The following is a 19,161-nucleotide window of genomic DNA, read 5'->3' as shown; positions in this document are numbered from 1 at the left end:
ACTTCCAGAATGTTCAGTGGCTGCAAGTTATGGAATATTGTAATCAGTTTTTGAAATGTTAAAATTCTGAGGACAGACCAAAACTTACTATATTTCATTTTCATTATTTGATTTGAGTTCTCTTCTGTAAAATGACTAATTAGAAAAAATATTTTACATTATTATGCATGGCAAGCCTATATCAGATTGCTTGCTGTCTCAGGGAAGTAGGAGGGGTGAGAATATAGCTCAATATTTTTTAAATGAATGTTAAAAATATTTTGCATGTAATTGAGAAAAGTATTATTTTAAGAGCTTAAAGTTGCAGGTAACCTAAAAGAATCTACATAGGACATGGAAGGTTTGTTAGGCTGCAACATATTAATATGGAATTTCACAGGAAGACTGGCAGATTTTAAAGGATGTCATCAGAGAGATGAACAATTAGACAATGAGTTGAGCACATTATGCAGTCAGTTGGTCAATAAATATTAAGTAGCTTCCAAGTTTTAGGAACTGTGCTTAAATGCTATAGATACAAAGAAAAGTCAAAAGCAGACCTTGCTTTCAAGGAGATTCTGGGTTGTGCAGGAACTTTCCTCACTTCTGCTTTTTCTGCTTTGCTTTGGTTTCCGCTGTTACTCTTGAGATTGTTCTCTTTCTCCTGTTACTTGTGGAGCATCCTACATAAGGTTGGCTATGGCTTGTTCAGCACTCCCTCCTTGTACTTCAATGAGTCCTCCTTGCTGTCTCTTGGTATTGTTTTCAGTTAGAGCACTGCACCACACTTTCTTCTATTGGTTCTGCTCCAGTATTTGTTTTGAGGCATTTCTGTTCTTCTGTGGTTGTTTGGAGAGTAATTAGCAGGCTTCAAATGTCTTTACTTTGCCATCTTGGCCTGATCAATGGCTGTCACCATCACTGCCAGCATTCTGACATTTTTTTGTAGCACTCTCCTCTGGTCCTCAAAGTAAACAGAGTAGGTTAGATTAGATGGTCTTGATGGTCTCTTCTGTTAGTTGTCATATAATACACACACACACACACATGTAGGATGGAACACTTTAGTTTCTCAAAACTCATTTGGATACAGCTAAACTACCCAATGAAGTAGTTTGGACTGAATAGATAATGGGAAATCATTGAAAGTTTTTCAAACAGGATTATGACATGCTGAAATAAGCATTTTGGGAGAATTCATTTATTGGAATGTCCATTCAGTTGGATAGAGAAAGAGATTGAACCTAAGAGTTGAGTTAGGGCAAACTATTTTATCTAAAAGTAAAAAAAAAATAGAAGTAGGAAGGAATAGAAGTTTCTCTGTGACAGATATTTTAATGCTGTCACAGCATTATTTTAATGATTTGTCCAATTCATATACAAAGATGACTACAAAGTTTGAAAACTTAAGGAGCATGGGAAATGGTAACTACCATCAATGGTGGTATTTGGCACAAGAGTATTTTTGAAATTGTTGAAGCCATGAGATATGATCTATTTCCCACAGGAAAAAAGTGTTAAAGGACAAGTGCAAAGGTGAAAGACATCTCAGTTTTGGTGGAAAGAGGAAGAACTAAAGAAGGAAATCTAAGAGGAGTAATCAGAGAAAGTAGAACTAAGACAATTGCAATATAAGCCAATATTGTGGAAATCAGTGTAGAAAAATGTCATACCTGAAGTATAAGGTTGCATGTAATATCACTTGCAATTACAAATTTTTTTACTAAACTGTTTTCAGGAATTATGAGGAATTCAATTGGAGTGTTCTAGAGGATTCTTTGATGTGTTGGAATTAAATTAATTTTTTAAGAAGTATTTCAAGAATTAGGGTATAATCAAACTCTTAACAGAGATCAAGGACAAAAAGAACTGAGAAGGTGGCATTTTGATTTGAAAATGATCTATAAAATGAGGAAGTTGGGTGAGATTCACCCTTGTACTCCTGAAATTTATAATAAAAATATGAATGGAAAATGCAGGTTAAAAAATCTCCAGACTTCCGGTCAAGATGGTGGCTTAGAGAAAGCTAAAGTTCAGATCTCCGGAAAACCCTTCCCAACCGATCTCAAACTATAAGCTCCTAAGGCGCCGAAATTCAAAACGATCAACAGCACAGACCCTGGGAACCCTCCTCCTGGACCTGGACCCGGATCAAAAGGTACGGCCCCACTCAAAAGCCAGAACCCGAGATCACTCGGACCTAAGGGGTAGGAGCGCATAGTCCAAGGCTCTGGGAAGCTGCAGCCCCACCCCGCTCAGAGAGCAGGGTCATCGGAACAACAACCCTCAGGGCCTTCTATCCCAGTCCCAGTGAAAGTCACTGCCCTTGGAGCTCCCCAGGCAGAGAGCAAGGTCGAAACAACAGCAACCCTCAGGGCCTTCTATCTGAGTCCCAGTGAAAGTCACTGCCCTCGGAGCTCCCCCGGCAGAGAGCAGGGTCGAAACAACAGCAACCCTCAGGGCGGGCAAGACAGCCTCACGGGCTGGATCCTGCTATCCAAGTCTCAGTGAAAGTCCCTGCCCTCGGAGCTCCAGGAAGCCGCAGCCCATCCCCCCGCAGGCCAACAAAACAGCCTCATGGCCAGCTATTCTGAAGGCAACTTCTGGAAAGCAATCCGACCCAGAGAGCCGGGGGAGAGTGTGGCCTCCTGGTCTGACCCATCCACTCCAGTTCCAGTGAGGCATATTCAGTTTAACCCAGGGAAAGCTCATAGAACCGACAATCTGCCCAGGACTAAAGCCTCTGAACACCAGACAGAGATAAGAAAAACTAATCCTCCACATTCAGAGATGGCAAACTCCACAGAAGCACAGAAGCCCCAAAATACCAAGAAAAATAAGAAGAAAGGGGCGACTTTGGACACATTCTATGGAGCCAAAATACAAAATACAGAGCAGATAGAAGATGATATACAAGAAAATGCTCCAAAACCTTCCAAAGGAAATGGAAACTCTCCACAAACCCATGAAGAATTTGAATCAGAAATGACCAAAAAGATGGAAGCCTTCTGGGAGGAAAAGTTGGAGATAATGCAAAAGAAATTCACGCACCTACAAAACCGGTGTGATGAAACTGAAAAGGAAAACCAGGCTTTAAAGGCCATAATCAGGCAGCTGGAAGACAACGATCTTGTAAAAGAGCAAGAATTAATAAAGCAAAGCCAAAACACCAAGAAATTAGAAGAGAACATAAAATATCTCACCGACAAGATGACAGATCTGGAAAATAGAAGGAGAAGAGATAATTTAAGAATAATTGGACTCCCAGAAAAGCCAGAAATAAACACCAAACTGGACATGGTAATACAAGATATAATCAAAGAAAATTGCCCAGAGATTCTAGAACAAGGGGGCAATACAGCCACTGACAGAGCTCACAGAACACCTTCTACACTAAACCCCCAAAAGACAACTCCCAGGAATGCAATTGCCAAATTCCAAAGCTATCAAACAAAAGAAAAAATCCTACAGGAAGCCAGAAAAATATAATTTAGATATAAAGGAATGTCAATCAGGGTCACACAAGACCTTGCAAGTTCTACTCTGAATGATCGTAAGGCATGGAACATAATCTTCAGAAAGGTAAGAGAGCTGGGTCTCCAACCAAGAATCAGCTATCCAGCAAAACTGACTATATACTTCCAAGGGAAAGTATGGGCATTCAACAAAATAGAAGACTTCCAACAATTTGCAAAGAAAAGACCAGAGCTCTGTGGAAAGTTTGATACCGAAAATCAAAGAGCAAGGAATACCTGAAAAGGTAAATATTAAGGAAAGGGGAAAAATGTTATCTTCTTCTTTTACTCAAACTCTCTTCTATAAGGACTACATTTATATCAATCTATGTATACTAATATGTGGGGAAAATGTAATGTATAAATAGGGGGTAAAGAAAGATCAAATAGAATAATCGTTCTCACACAAAGATTCACATGGGAAGGGGAGGGGAAGAAAACTCCTATAAGAAGGAGAGGAAGAGGGGAGGTTTACTTAAACCTCAATCTCAGGGAAATCAACTCTGAGAGGGAAAAACATCCAGATCCATTGGGATCTTGAATTCTATCTTACCCAACAAGGGTAGGGAGAAGAGAAAACCAAGGGGTGGAGGGGGAGAGGGAGAACAAAAAGGGAGGGAAAGAGAGGGGGGAGGGGGAGGGAACAAAAAGGGAGGGACTAAAAAGGGAAACATCAAGGGAGGGGACAAGGGGGACTGATTCAAAGTAAATCACTGGACTAAAAGGTAGAGCCTAAGAAGAAAAGGTTAGAATTAGGGAAGGCTATCAAAATGCCAGGGAGTCCACAAATGACCATCATAACTTTGAACGTGAATGGGATGAACTCACCCATAAAACGTAGACGAATAGCAGAATGGATTAGAATCCAAAACCCTACCATATGTTGTCTTCAAGAAACACACATGAGGCGGGATGACACCCACAAGGTCAGAATTAAAGGATGGAGTAAGACCTTCTGGGCCTCAACTGATAGAAAGAAGGCAGGAGTGGTAATCATGATATCTGATAAAGCCAATGCAAAAATAGACCTGATCAAAAGGGATAGGGCAGGTAATTATATTTTGTTAAAAGGGACTCTAGACAATGAGGAAATATCATTAATCAACATGTATGCACCAAATAATATAACACCCAAATTTCTAATGGAGAGACTAGGAGAATTGAAGGAAGAAATAGACAAAAAACCATACTAGTGGGAGACTTAAACCAACCATTATCAAATTTAGATAAATCAAATCAAAAAATAAATGAGAAAGAGGTAAAAGAAATGAATGAAATCTTAGAAAAATTAGAATTAATAGACATATGGAGAAAAACAAATAGTGATAAAAAGGAATACACCTTCTTCTCAGCACCACATGGCACATTCACAAAAATTGACCATACATTAGGTCACAGAAACATAGCACACAAATGCAGAAAAGCAGAAATAATGAATGTAGCCTTCTCAGATCACAAGGCAATAAAAATAATGATTAGTAATGGTACATGGAAAACCAAATCTAAAACCAATTGGAAATTAAACAATATGATACTCCAAAACCGTTTAGTTAAAGAAGAAATCATAGAAACAATTAATAATTTCATCGAGGAAAATGACAATGGTGAAACATCCTTTCAAACCTTTTGGGATGCAGCCAAAGTGGTAATCAGAGGTAAATTCATATCCCTGAATGCTTATATTAACAAACAAGGGAGAGCAGAGATCAATCAATTGGAAATGCAAATGAAAAAACTCGAAAGCGATCAAATTAAAACCCCCCAGCAGAAAATGAAACTAGAAATCCTAAAAATTAAGGGAGAAATTAATAAAATCGAAAGTGATAGAACTATTGATTTAATAAATAAGACAAGAAGCTGGTACTTTGAAAAAACAAACAAAATAGACAAAGTACTGGTCAATCTAATTAAAAAAAGGAAGGAAGAAAAGCAAATTCACAGCATTAAAGATGAAAAGGGGGACAGCACCTCCAATGAAGAGGAAATTAAGGCAATCATTAGAAATTACTTTGCCCAATTATATGGCAATAAATACACCAATTTAGGAGAAATGGATGAATATATACAAAAATACAAACTGCCTAGACTAACAGAAGAGGAAATAGAATTCTTAAATAATCCCATATCAGAAAATGAAATCCAACAAGGCATCAAAGAACTTCCTCAGAAAAAATCCCCAGGGCCTCATGGATTCACCAGTGAATTCTATCAAACATTCAGAGAACATTTAATCCCAATACTATACAAACTATTTGACATAATAAGCAAAGAGGGAGTTCTACCAAACTCCTTTTACGACACAAACATGGTACTGATTCCAAAACCAGGCAGGTCAAAAACAGAGAAAGAAAACTATAGGCCAATCTCCCTAATGAATATAGATGCAAAAATCTTAAATAGGATACTAGCAAAAAGACTCCAGCAAGTGATCAGAAGGATCATTCACCATGATCAAGTAGGATTCATACCAGGGATGCAGGGCTGGTTCAACATTAGGAAAACCATCCACATAATTGACCACATCAACAAGCAAACTAGCAAGAACCACATGATTATCTCAATAGTTGCAGAAAAAGCATTTGATAAAATACAACACCCATTCCTATTAAAAACACTAGAAAGTATAGGAATAGAAGGGTCATTCCTAAAATAATAAACAGTATATGTCTAAAACCATCAGCTAATATCATCTGCAATGGGGATAAACTAGATGCATTCCCAATAAGATCAGGAGTGAAAGAAGGATGCCCATTATCACCTCTACTATTTGACATTGTACTAGAAACACTAGCAGTAGCAATTAGAGAAGATAAAGGAATTGAAGGCATCAAAATAGGCAAGGAGGAGACCAAGTTATCACTCTTTGCGGATGATATGATGGTCTACTTAAAGAATCCTAGAGATTCAACCAAAAAGCTAATTGAAATAATCAACAACTTTAGCAAAGTGGCAGGATACAAAATAAACCCACATAAATCATCAGCTTTTCTATATATCTCCAACACAGCTCAGCAGCAAGAACTAGAAAGAGAAATCCCATTCAAAATCACCTTAGACAAAATAAAATACCTAGGAATCTACCTCCCAAGACAAACACAGGAACTATATGAACACAACTACAAAACACTCGCCACACAACTAAAACTAGACTTGAGCAAATGGAAAAACATTAACTGCTCATGGATAGGACGAGCCAATATAATAAAAATGACCATCCTACCCAAACTTATTTATCTATTTAGTGCCATACCCATTGAACTACCAAAATACTTCTTCACTGATTTAGAAAAAACCATAACAAAGTTCATTTGGAAGAACAAAAGATCAAGGATATCCAGGGAAATAATGAAAAAAAAAAACACATATGATGGGGGCCTTGCAGTCCCTGACCTAAAACTATATTACAAAGCAGCAGTCATCAAAACAATTTGGTACTGGCTAAGAAACAGAAAGGAAGATCAGTGGAATAGACTGGGGGAAAGCGACCTCAGCAAGACAGTATACGATAAACCCAAAGATCCCAGCTTTTGGGACAAAAATCCACTATTCGATAAAAACTGTTGGGAAAATTGGAAGACAGTGTGGGAGAGACTAGGAATAGATCAACACCTCACACCCTACACCAAGATAAATTCAAAATGGGTGAGTGATTTAAACATAAAGAAGGAAACCATAAGTAAATTGGGTAAACACAGAATAGTATACATGTCATACCTTTGGGAGGGGAAAGGCTTTAAAACCAAGCAAGATATAGAAAGAATCACAAAATGTAAAATAAATAATTTTGACTACATCAAACTAAAAAGCTTTTGTACAAACAAAACCAATGTAACTAAAATCAGAAGGGAAACAACAAATTGGGAAAAAATCTTTATAGAAACCTCTGACAAAGGTTTAATTACTCAAATTTATAAAGAGCTAAATCAATTGTACAAAAAATCAAGCCATTCTCCAATTGATAAATGGGTAAGGGACATGGATAGGCAGTTCTCAGATAACGAATTCAAAACTATTAACAAGCACATGAAGAAGTGTTCTAAATCTCTTATAATCAGAGAGATGCAAATCAAAAGAACTCTGAGGTATCACCTCACACCTAGCAGATTGGCTAACATAACAGCAAAGGAAAGTAATGAATGCTGGAGGGGATGTGGCAAAGTAGGGACATTAATTCATTGCTGGTGGAGTTGTGAACTGATCCAACCATTCTGGAGGGCAATTTGGAACCATGCCCAAAGGGCGACAAAAGAATATCTACCCTTTGACCCAGCCATAGCACTGCTGGGTCTGTACCCCATAGAGATAATGGACAAAAAGACTTGTACAAATATATTCATAGCTGCGCTCTTTGTGGTGGCCAAAAACTGGAAAACGAGGGGATGCCCATCAATTGGGGAATGGCTGAACAAACTGTGGTATATGTTGGTGATGGAATACTATTGTGCTAAAAGGAATAATAAAGTGGAGGAGTTCCATGGAGACTGGAACAACCTCCAGGAAGTGATGCAGAGCAAGAGGAGCAGAACCAGGAGAACATTGTACACAGAGACTAATACACTGTGGTATAATCGAACGTGATGGACTTCTCCATAAATGGTGGTGTAATGTCCCTGAACAATTTGCAGGGATCCAGGAGAAAAAAACACCATTCATAAGCAAAGGATAAACTATGGGAGTGGAAACACCGAGGAAAAGCAACTGCCTGAATACAGAGGTTGAGGGGACATGACAGAGGAGAGACTCTATATGAACACTCTAATGCAAATACTATCAACAAAGCAATGGGTTCAAATCAAGAAAACATCTAATGCCCAGTGGACTTAAGCGTCGGCTATGGGGGGTGAGGGGGAGGAAAAGAAAATGATCTATGTCTTTAACGAATAATGCTTGGAAATGATCAAATAAAATATATTTTTAAAAAAATCTCCAATACTTAATTTTACTATTCATTGTTTCTTTTTGTGTCACTGTGTCCAAATATGCATATATCCATGTGTGCATGTATAGATGTATAAACACACACTTTGGAAATTAATATATAGGTCAAAAGAAGATATTCCTATATGTTAATATCAAATAAAAGTTTTAAAATTGTGAATTATTTATTGAATAACCACTGAGTAAAAGATGTACAACAATAATAATAGCATTTATAAAGCACTATTAGGTTTGCAATGTTTTTAGACATCTCATTTGAAAGTCAGAACAAACATGCAGGGTAGATAGTATTATTTATCATTATTTTTAGTGTAAGAAACTCAGACAGAAAATGATTTGACCATGGTTAAACAGTGAATAAGAATATGAGGCAGGATTTGAACTAAGGATCTAATCTTATTAGATACTAAGACCAACATTCTATTGACTTTAGATGGTCACATGGCCAGCTAACTATATATGCCAAATATTTTTTATATCTGAAAGATATAAAGAGCTAAACTTAGAGATCTGAATAAATCAAGGAATTTGCTAAATTACATTAAATAATCAGCTTATTTCCAGGCAAGATCTAGTCTTATGATCATGTTGTTAAGCATAAAAGACCAATCAGCTGAAACCCTTTTATCATCATAGTATATAAAAGACTAATTTTTGAATTTCAGAATTATTTTCCTTTACAAAAAGAAAAAAATATATAATTTAAATTAGAAAACTTGTGGATAATTTTCACTCATTAGAACCCTGAGATATCCAAAACACTTTTTCTTAACTGAAATAATAAAAGTTTCATACAAATTAAGAAAATTGAAAGGTGTCATTCTTGGCAAATCAGGGACATGTAAAAAAAGTTACTCTAGTATCTATAATGTTACTAAAACTCGCTTTCTTTATCTTTATTATATAATATATATTATCTTCATATAATAACATAATATCACTATTCTTTATATGTAAGTGAGATGGTATACAAAATCTCTAAGAATTCCTTCCAGTTTAATATTCTATAATTCTATGAGAATTCTTCATTGTTCATTAAAATAATAAACATCTCAAAATATGATAGTAAGATGAAAATAGTGTCCAAAAATTTTGGATTATCACTTTCATGTTAAATATTTACTGATTTACAATTTTATTTTAATGTATAAATGTACATATACAATTTATATTTAAAATCCATGTGCCAAATTAATACATCTTGCCCTATAGATACTATGCAACAATCTATTGTTTATTTGTTTATATTATATGTTATCATGTTGAAAAAAAGAAAGAAACCAAATAGGTTATTCTTTTTAATAATAAAGAAATTATTATTCTGGGGTATCCCATGCAAGATCCTATAACTCTGAAAGCACTTATTTTAGTCTATGTCTTTAGTTTTCCTAAGCTAAAAATGTTTCTCTAATATCCTGACACAATTTTTGTGATAGTGATTTTTGTTTTTGGATGTTTTCTTTTAATGAAGCTAACAATAAGCTTCTTTGCATATTGTTACCAGTAGGTGGAGCAGATAACATAATTTATTACCCAAGAATACAGGCATGGAAATCAAAGTATGGCTTTTAAAAAACAAATATATCAAGGGAAATCTGCAAACGAGATTTTCCGCAAACATCCTTTGTCAGGCATTATTCCTTAAAATGTTATATTCAATCATTATTTAAATCGACTACTTTTTAACTTCTTCACAGGGAAATGAATGCAAACTATAAAAAAAAACTAAAACAAGGTGTTCATATATTTGTGAGAAATTTAGTTTGTGAATTGACATGAATAACTGATTAATTTTCTTTTTGTAAGAAGAAAGATTTAAAGTTTAAAAATCCAGAATGGTGCAGAATTTGAATGTGACCTAATTTCATTCAAGTAAAAATGATTTCTTTTCAGAAAACATTTACAGGGACTAAAGTTCTTCATGTGCTCATTTAATAATGGATTAAATTCAGTCATGTTTTTAACAGGTGAGGAGGTGCATAACAAGCAGTATTTTCTAAGAAATATAATTGAATAATTCTATTAAGTCTGTAGCAACAAATTAACCTTATTATTACTAGTAAATGATGATTGATTATTTATGTAAATATGTTAGTATGTTCAGTTGTCTCACTGAAATAAATATATGTAAAAAGTATTTCAATATTACTTTAACTTTTTAATTAATAAAGCCCTAAGGGATCTATTAATTCACTCATTGCAATATTGGTTATTTATTTGTGGTAACTTCTATTAATGTCAAAGTGTTATGTGCATAAGGAAAAGATCATTAATACTAATAACAAGAAATATAGACATGAAAATGTTTCATTAAAAGAGAACCAAATTTAGAATCTTAAGATCTGGATTTGAGTCTCAGATTTTCTATTTATTACCTTGAGTAAGTCATTTGTGCAATTAATTAAGTCTGCTTGCTCATCTGTAAACAAGAAGGTTGGTGTAATTTTTAGGTTCTTTGAAGCTCTAAATATTTCACCGATGATCTTAATTAGTACTAAAAATAGAGTGAAATAAATTTTAAAGTCTAGTACCAGTATTATTGTGTTCTGATTTTTTTAAATGTGTATGATACTTCTAAGGAAGAACTATTCAATATTTATTTTTGTCTTTCCCATCACCCAGCTTTTCCCATGTACTCAGAAGACATTTAATGTTTGTTAAATTGAATCTAATAAGCTTGCATCAAATCAATAAGCATTTATTAAGTGTTACCATATGCCAGGCACTGTGCTAAGCACTAGTGATACAAAAAAGGGCAAAAACAGTAGTTCTGAACCTTAAAAAACCTATATTTTAATGAATGAGAACATAGAAAAAACTATGTAGGCAAAAAATATATGTTGGAAGTAATCTCAAAAGGAAGACACTACTATTGATTTGAGGTAGAAGGGAAATGTCGAGAGCTCAGGAAAGGTCTTTTGTGGGAGGTAGGAATTGAGCCAAATTATATGGAATACTTCAAGAATTTGCATGTTATGCTTGTGCAGAAACCATGTTGATCTTTATCATATAATTCCATTTTTAGAGTTGTTATTGTTGATAGTTGTGTCCAACTCTTTTTTTGCATTTCCTTCTCGAGCTCATTTTTTACAGATGAGAAAAATCAGGCAGCCAGCATTTAAGTGACTTGCCGAGGTTGCTACAGAGACATAAATTGTCTGTGGCCAGATTTTAACTCAGGTCCTCCTGACTCCAAGGCCTCTGCTAGGTTCTAAAATCTTGAAGTAGGAGCAAGAATTAGAAGTTACAAAGAAGTAGATGTAGACTCTATTTAAAAAATGTCCTCAAAGGAGGGTGTGCTATCTCAGGAGATAACAATTCTACCTTATTAGTTAACAAAATCTGGATGATGATAAAAGATGAGAATAATAAATACTAGCAAGGTTGTGGAATAACAAGCATATTATAGTATTATTGGTATAATTGTAAATTAGTACAACCATTGTGGAAAATTATTTGGAATTATGGTCATAAAGTAGTGAAAACATCCATAACTTTTGATCCACGATTCCATGCTTGATATCTATACCCTAAAGAACTTATAAAAGTTCCATGTGCCAAAATAGTTATAGCAGCAGTTTTTATCATAGCAAAGAACTGGAAAAGAAGATGTCCATTGGCATGGATAAATGGATATGGATAAACAAATTGACTGATGTGATGGAACATTACTGTGCTGTGAGAAACGATGAACATGATAAATACAGAGAAGTGTAGAAAGACTCAAATGAACTGATGAAAAGTGAAATAAACCACAATATCTAAAACAATGTAAATGGAAAGAATGACAACCATAAAACCATCCAAAATCAATGTTACCAAAATTATGAAGAACAAAATTAGTCCATTCTAAAGAAGAGTCAGACATCCTGCCTGGAGAGATGGGGGAAGAAGGGGTCTCACATGTAAGAAACATTATATAAAACATTAGTTGTCCCTTAAATATGTTGTCTTCATTTAATGCTTTATTCTCGTTCTTTTTAAAATTAGTGATGAAAGGCAGAAGGATGCTGAGGAAAATCTAGATGATATGAAACAAAAGACATCAAAAGAAATCTATTTTTCAAAAAAGGAAAGTTAGATAGACCTTTCTACAATCTACTCTAGAGGGATTCTGTTTCAGGAATGGATTGTATTATATGATCTTTCCAGTCCCTTCCAAATTCAATATTATTTGATTCTATTATTCTGAAATCTTTAAGGCATTTATTGATATGTGAATTCTTACCTTCCTCTTAAATGTTCAATTCATTCAACACCTTTTGCCTTGAACATTCTTGGTTATTAGGAACTCAGATTCTTTAAGCTTTTGTGTAAAATATTAAGAAGAAATATGTAGTAGATTGAGGGATGGCTCAGGATTCAGGATTACCTGTGTTCATGTCCGGTCTTCAACACATACTAGCTGTTTGAGCACTGGCAACACTTTTAATGTTTTAGCTCCCCAGACAACTCTCTAAAACTGTCTGTTATAAATGAGTTGAAGATCCTCAGCGTTTCACTGCGGGGAGCAGGGAGTTTCCACACTAGCAGTCCCCTACACCAGTAAAATCTTGGTATGCCTATCCCACTTACAAAATAATAGATTGTTCTTACTAAAAAAGCTAAGACAATAGCGTTTCAGAATTTTCCCCAAAGGCAAAAGTGATTCCCAAGTACAAAAAATCTGGGGACCAAATAACTAAAAACAAAGGAAAAACTTGGCTGGAGCAAATAGATCTGAAAAAACTTCACCTAAAACCTTCCTTAAAAGAGATTTGGAAACAATGAAAAGGTAGAGACTGATTCTGCCACAGCTCAATTAAAAGAGAGAAAATGAAAGTGTCTTCTTCTTAAGAACTAGTTAGTTCTCCACAAGTTCAATAACACACCCATAAAGCAGTCAAAATGAGTTTTGAAAGTGAGGTGATGCCTTTTGTGTTGTGCTATCACAGTGGCAGATCAAAGTGCTGACTTGGCCGCTTTCAGCTAGTGCCCAGCTCCTGCCTCTGTGAAGCTGCTGTCACAGAATGGTCATGGTGCCTGCACTTGCCTAAAGAAAAGCCTGAAATTGAACTCGAAGTAGTGTCTTTCTGATATCTTTCCAACAAGTCATGTCCCATTCAGCCTGCTAGTTTATCTCTGTCAGACTCCAGGCTCAAGTAGCTCACACAAGCTGCCAGGGACAGGTATACAGACCTGCTTTGTGCTGAGAAGGTAATGGGTCTTTCGAGCTTGGTTCTGCTTTCTCTTTTCTTCCTTCTCTAAGTCAGCCTTCTTCTTTTCTCTCCCCCTCATCTCAGCAAATTCCTCCAGTGCTTCCCTGCATCAAAACAATTCTCTGTTATTTACAATCAACCAAATGTTAATTTCTTTTAGGACCTGTTAGGTGTAGAAATAAAGACACATCTGCAATGGGCTAAACAGTTTTTAAAGTGCCCACAAATCTGAGAAAGGCAATTAATCCGTGAAGTTACAAAATACACATTTTAAATGTAAAGAAAATTATGAAAATAGAGCTTGCCTGAGATGATTAAACAGTGAGTTTAACTGTCCTAAACAAGTCAGTTAAGCTACTAAAATTCTGAAGCCTTGATTGTAATACTGAGGCATCTAGAATCATTATTTCTATATGCAGTGCCAATTTCAAAATTGTGCATCTGTCTTTTGTACACATAATTTAATACAACTTAATCTCAATTAGCATTTATAATAATATCAATAAGAAACAGACAACCTACATTAGCCTGCATACAAAAGACTGACACTTAGTTCACTGATGTGTACAGACAGAATAAATGTTATACTAAATGAAACATTTCACGTCTTTCTCATATGTTCAATAAAATTAAAATAATGAAAAAAAGATTTATGTATCTCTCTGACAAGTATATATTCATGTATACATATATCAAGTATGGATCAATAAACATAGGCTGGTATTTTGACATAATTCTAAGTGTTTTGAGTATATAGAATTGTGAGCTCTGAGAAGACAAGGATAGTGTTTTGTTATCTGTGTATTTCTCCAGCAACTATCTGAATCTAGTCAACCCTCCATAAATATTTGTTGAAGTTTAAATAGAATACCTGAATCAAACTTGCTAAAAAACTGGTTTGGAATATTGCTTAATATTTTTCCCAGATCACAGTATCTTTTCAGGATTTGTTTTAGAATATACTTTTAAATGCACATACAAAAACATAATACAATAGTAAATGAGCATATTTTAGGTAAAACCTTTGCCACAAAGGTAATAAGGGGAAAGAGAATGAAAGGGGGGGTCAAGTAAGAAAAAGACATATACATCTATTTCAATCTGTGGAAATCTTTTTTACAGTTTACTGTTAAAGGGTACTAATACAATATTTCATACAAGGTTACTTATGAAACATACTGACGTTTAAAAATCACCATGCTATGCTTTTGTAGCAGTGTAATTTTTTTCAATATAAGATTAAATTGCAAAATAAATGAATTACTTGGAGTGGCATGGCCCCCATTTTGCCACCCTTCTCTTGAAAATTGCTTATTAATATGAAAAAAAGGAGTTGGAAAATAGCCTGTTTTACTTTATGCATAGTGTTTTGGGGGTCTCCAAGACTGGAGAACTGAACTAGCTGCACATTTAGATTGTGTTGGCAAGCTGGTACAATGACCTTTTTGACCTGCATCTCAAGGCTATTATTAATCGCTAAGTAACCTGGTAAAGCCAAACAAATTTGTTTCCATTGAAAGGATCTCTATCTGTGTCTGAGAATTTGTGCTGTACCAAACAAACCTCATTAACTGTGTCCATTTTTGACAAAGAACTAGGAGTTGGAAGGATTGGTGACCTTTTTTTGTCCTTACGGTACAGATTTCAAGGCAGTTATATGTGAATAAATGAGTGTTTTTAAACAAAAAAAAAATCATTGTCTTTTGTTACACATAAATAGTGGGTGAAGACATAATACATTTTATGAAACATTTTAAGTCATTCTTTTGCGTCTCTTCATTATATCCTTCTTTAAATCTTATTATCACTGAAAATTTAAAAAAATAAATGTACACAACAAATTTAGCTTCCAGAAGTACACTTTTACTTTTACTTTATTTCACATTGCTATCCAGCAATGACTGAGAATTTTTTATTACTTCAAAGATAAATATTATGAATTCTAAAAGAAATACATAGATAAATTATGTTTGTGTATTCAAAGTATTGTAATCTCATTTTAACTCAAAGAAATTTGTAGAATAAGAGAATTGTAGATTTGGACCTTTAGAGCCAGTTAGTCCAACTCTCTCATTTTACAGTTGAGGAAACTTAGATTCAGAGGGTTTATAATTGCCCATATCACTTATCACAAAGGTTAAAGCCAGATTTCAAACTATGGTCCTTTGATTCTGAAGTAAATATGATGAGATTTTTAAATTCTTGAATAGTACTCTATAACCATTAAGTTTTTGAAATAAGTCAGCATCTAATTGCAGATGAACTGAGAACTTAAATTCTAAATCATTTAAGTGAGTGGAAACCTGAATAGCCAGACAATACATGTTCAGGAGGTGGAAAAGTTACAGAATAACCAAGAATGGCTACGGCATACTAATATGTAAAATGAATATGAGTAATGTGTTAGTTTACAATACAAAAATTGAGATTGGGGCTTTAGGATCATAAAATTCACAAAATTCAACACAGTACAGTGTAAGACAGCTCAAGTAATTCAGATATTCTGAAATAATTTGGATAGAAAATAGGGGCAGGAAAGTAAGAAAATACATATTCATGTACCAGTCAATAAATGCTGGTTGAGGCCTTACTATATTCAAGATTATGTTCTATACACTTTTAGGGATACAAAGAAGAATGAGATTAAATCTCATAGATTGTGGAGCTTATGTGATTTAGAGGCAGGTAGGTGGGACAATATATAGAGTACCATATATCTAATCAGTAAAATATAAAGGCAAATCGAAATTTGGACACTTACATGTGTGACCGACTCAAGTAATTTAAACTCTGTCTACCTCAGTTTCCTCATCTGTGCAGTGGTATCCCCACTTGCCTCACAGGAATGTTTTGAGGATCAAATGAAATACTTGTAAAGCACTTTGCAAACCTTAAAGTACTATAAAATTGCTCATTTATTATAATTTTAGTAAGGGTGGCTTTGGATACAATACAAAGTAGATTGTAAACTTCTTGAGGACATCTTTGTTTAGGGTTTGTGGAACCCATCACAGTGCCTTGCACATAGAAGGTATTTAATAACATGCATGTTGAAGGAAATGCTTGCTGTAGGATGTAAACATTCACTAATAGTGGCATAAATGTAATATGGCAGGAATTCTGAGGTGGAGGGATCAGAGACAGCTGTCACTGAGAAACTGGCATTTGACCAAGGCATTTTTACTTAGATCATGTTATAGTCATCATGATTATTTAAGTATTTCATTACATATTTATTGAATGATCCCATAAAGGAAGTTTTCTTTTTGTGGGGTCTTAATGCAAAGCAAGAGAGAATGCTAAAAGCAATAGCCCTTTTTTGGGGGGGAAATTTTACTGTACAGAAGGGAAGCTAAAAAATTAGGGGTGAGGGGAATAAAAGAAATGGTGAGGTAAGGAGGGGGATGATATGAGGGGAAAGGAACACTAGGATTATCACTGACACCTGAGAGAAAAGGATTCAGCCATATCCCCAGAAGGGAAAATGTACATAAGGTCCAGGCCTTGGGTCCGCTGATCTCTAGACCCTGAAGAGGAGGGTCTATAATCCAGGAGAGATGAACCCTGGTGTCCTCACACCCCAGTTAGGTTGTTTTCAGTCACTTGTCCAGTTATTATGTTTGAAATAACTGGGGTATCTTCTGCAACAAGATCTTGTAGTTGTGTAGAAGAGAATGGATCAAGAGTTTCAGAGGGAGGGTGAGGATTCACTTAAGGAATTCCTGATAGGTTTCCCCCTTGTGACATCACAAGCAGAGGGTATCATTTGATAATGATGAATGGGACATGGAATTTCCATCAGAGAAGATTCTAAATATTCCTAAGAGGGAATACCAAAGAAGGGAAAGGTCAGGACTTTAGCAAGGAGAAGGGGTCATCTCCAGAGTACAGAACAAGATAGAGGGTAGGAGAGGTTGTGGGAAATTTGTCTATTTTTACCAAAATCTTATAGTCATGAGACTATTGTGAAACTACCAAAAAAATCTGCACCTGGGCATCTCCAAACCATTTTGGGTTACGGTTTCCTTTTATGTAAAATAAAATATGTAAAATAAGAGGTCTTATCCCTCTTTGTGTCATAGACCTCTTTGGCACTCTGGTGAAATCTATGGATTCCTCCTCAAAATAATGCTTTCAATGCATAAAATGAAATGCACAGAGTTAACAATGGAAAACAATTATAGTGAGATATGTAATAAAAGTATTTTCTAAAGTTAATGGACCCCAAATGATCAGATGACTTCTAAGATCCTTTTCCAGTCTAAAATTGAATAAATTCATGATTCTATAGTAAGTGATACCAGTTGAAACTGACTGGTTAATTGGACCAGTCAAATAGTGATATAAAATGAAGACTTTTTTTTTCCTGGAAGTTTAGGGAAAATTTTCAGAGGATGATCTGAGGTTTATAGTTTTCAGTTATACTCAATTATAACTTTGAAAAAAATTAATTTCATACTGTTTTAAATTCATCTTTACTCTCTCATGACAAGGATTTCCTTTTCTGAGTGCTTTATAATGATGCATGTCTATTAGAAAAGCAAGACAGAAAATTATTTTCCCCTGAAGTCATTTTTACTAGTATTTTTAATTCAAAATTAATTTTCTTCTTCCAGCAAATCCTGCTAATAAAAAAGGGAAAAATACCCAATCTCATAATTATACTTTGGGAGTCATCACTATCTGACTGACTATAAATATTAATGAGTTATCATTCTATTATTTGTCCAATATGAAGTAAATAGCAAATACCTCATTGACTAAAAAATTAAATTAATAAAATCTTCACTCAATTCCATTTTTCAACTTCCCATACTAAATCTTATTCTTCCTTCACACTGTGATCTCAAATCCCTCAACTCCTCAGTTCTGTCCCAGGCCATCATTCCTGTACAACCCACATTTTCCTCTTTTCTCATCTTGACCTCTTTGTGAACCAGTTCAACTCTATACTGAGTCCATATCCCACTTATATCTTTGATTTTGCTCTACCAAATTTCATCCTACCATCACTGCCACCATTTATCCTACACATGTGCTATAGAACAAAGGTGGAGAAAATCACACAATCTTTCAGACTGGGTCCACTAAAATTTTAGGTTATACAAACTCAGTTGGACCTTCATGGCAGGTAGGCAATCCTACTATACTACCCTTATCAAGTTCCTAGCCTTCTCTTCACCCACAGCTCTTCTAAACTTTTGCTAACTTCTTCAAATCTACCATGACTTTACCTCCCCCTACTCTCTCATCTGAGAAACTTATATTTTACTGGGAAAATTTAGGTACATTAATCAAGAACTCTCTCTTCTCCCTTACTCATCTCATATGATCATACAGATGCCTTCTGCCACTACATTTTCTTTCACTATCATACATGTTGAGCTGGCCTTATACTTTACCCTTTACTTACTCAAGTAATCGCATTCCATTCTGCCTCCTCCAATAAGATCACTCCCTCTATTATCTCCATTCTACCACTTATTTTCAATCCCTCCCTATTTACTGACTCCCTGTGGCCTAAAATATGC

At 35.0% G+C, this 19,161-nt stretch overlaps 1 protein-coding gene across 4 annotated transcripts in view; it reads right to left on the bottom strand.

Moving 5' to 3' along the window:
* The window catches only part of SPATA17 (spermatogenesis associated 17), a 446,142-nt gene that overhangs the window by 222,468 nt on the left and 204,513 nt on the right, over positions 1–19,161 (bottom strand). For all 4 annotated transcript variants that reach the window (XM_007481412.3, XM_056815953.1, XM_056815952.1 and 1 more), the window contains exon 6: positions 13,611–13,734. In XM_007481412.3, coding sequence (XP_007481474.1) covers positions 13,611–13,734 — 124 coding nt within the window. The remainder of the gene's footprint in view (positions 1–13,610; positions 13,735–19,161) is intronic.

Source organism: Monodelphis domestica, chromosome 2, assembly GCF_027887165.1.
Source record: "Monodelphis domestica isolate mMonDom1 chromosome 2, mMonDom1.pri, whole genome shotgun sequence".
NCBI classification, from domain to species: Eukaryota; Metazoa; Chordata; class Mammalia; order Didelphimorphia; family Didelphidae; genus Monodelphis; species Monodelphis domestica.
This window is presented reverse-complemented; position numbering and strand designations above follow the sequence as displayed.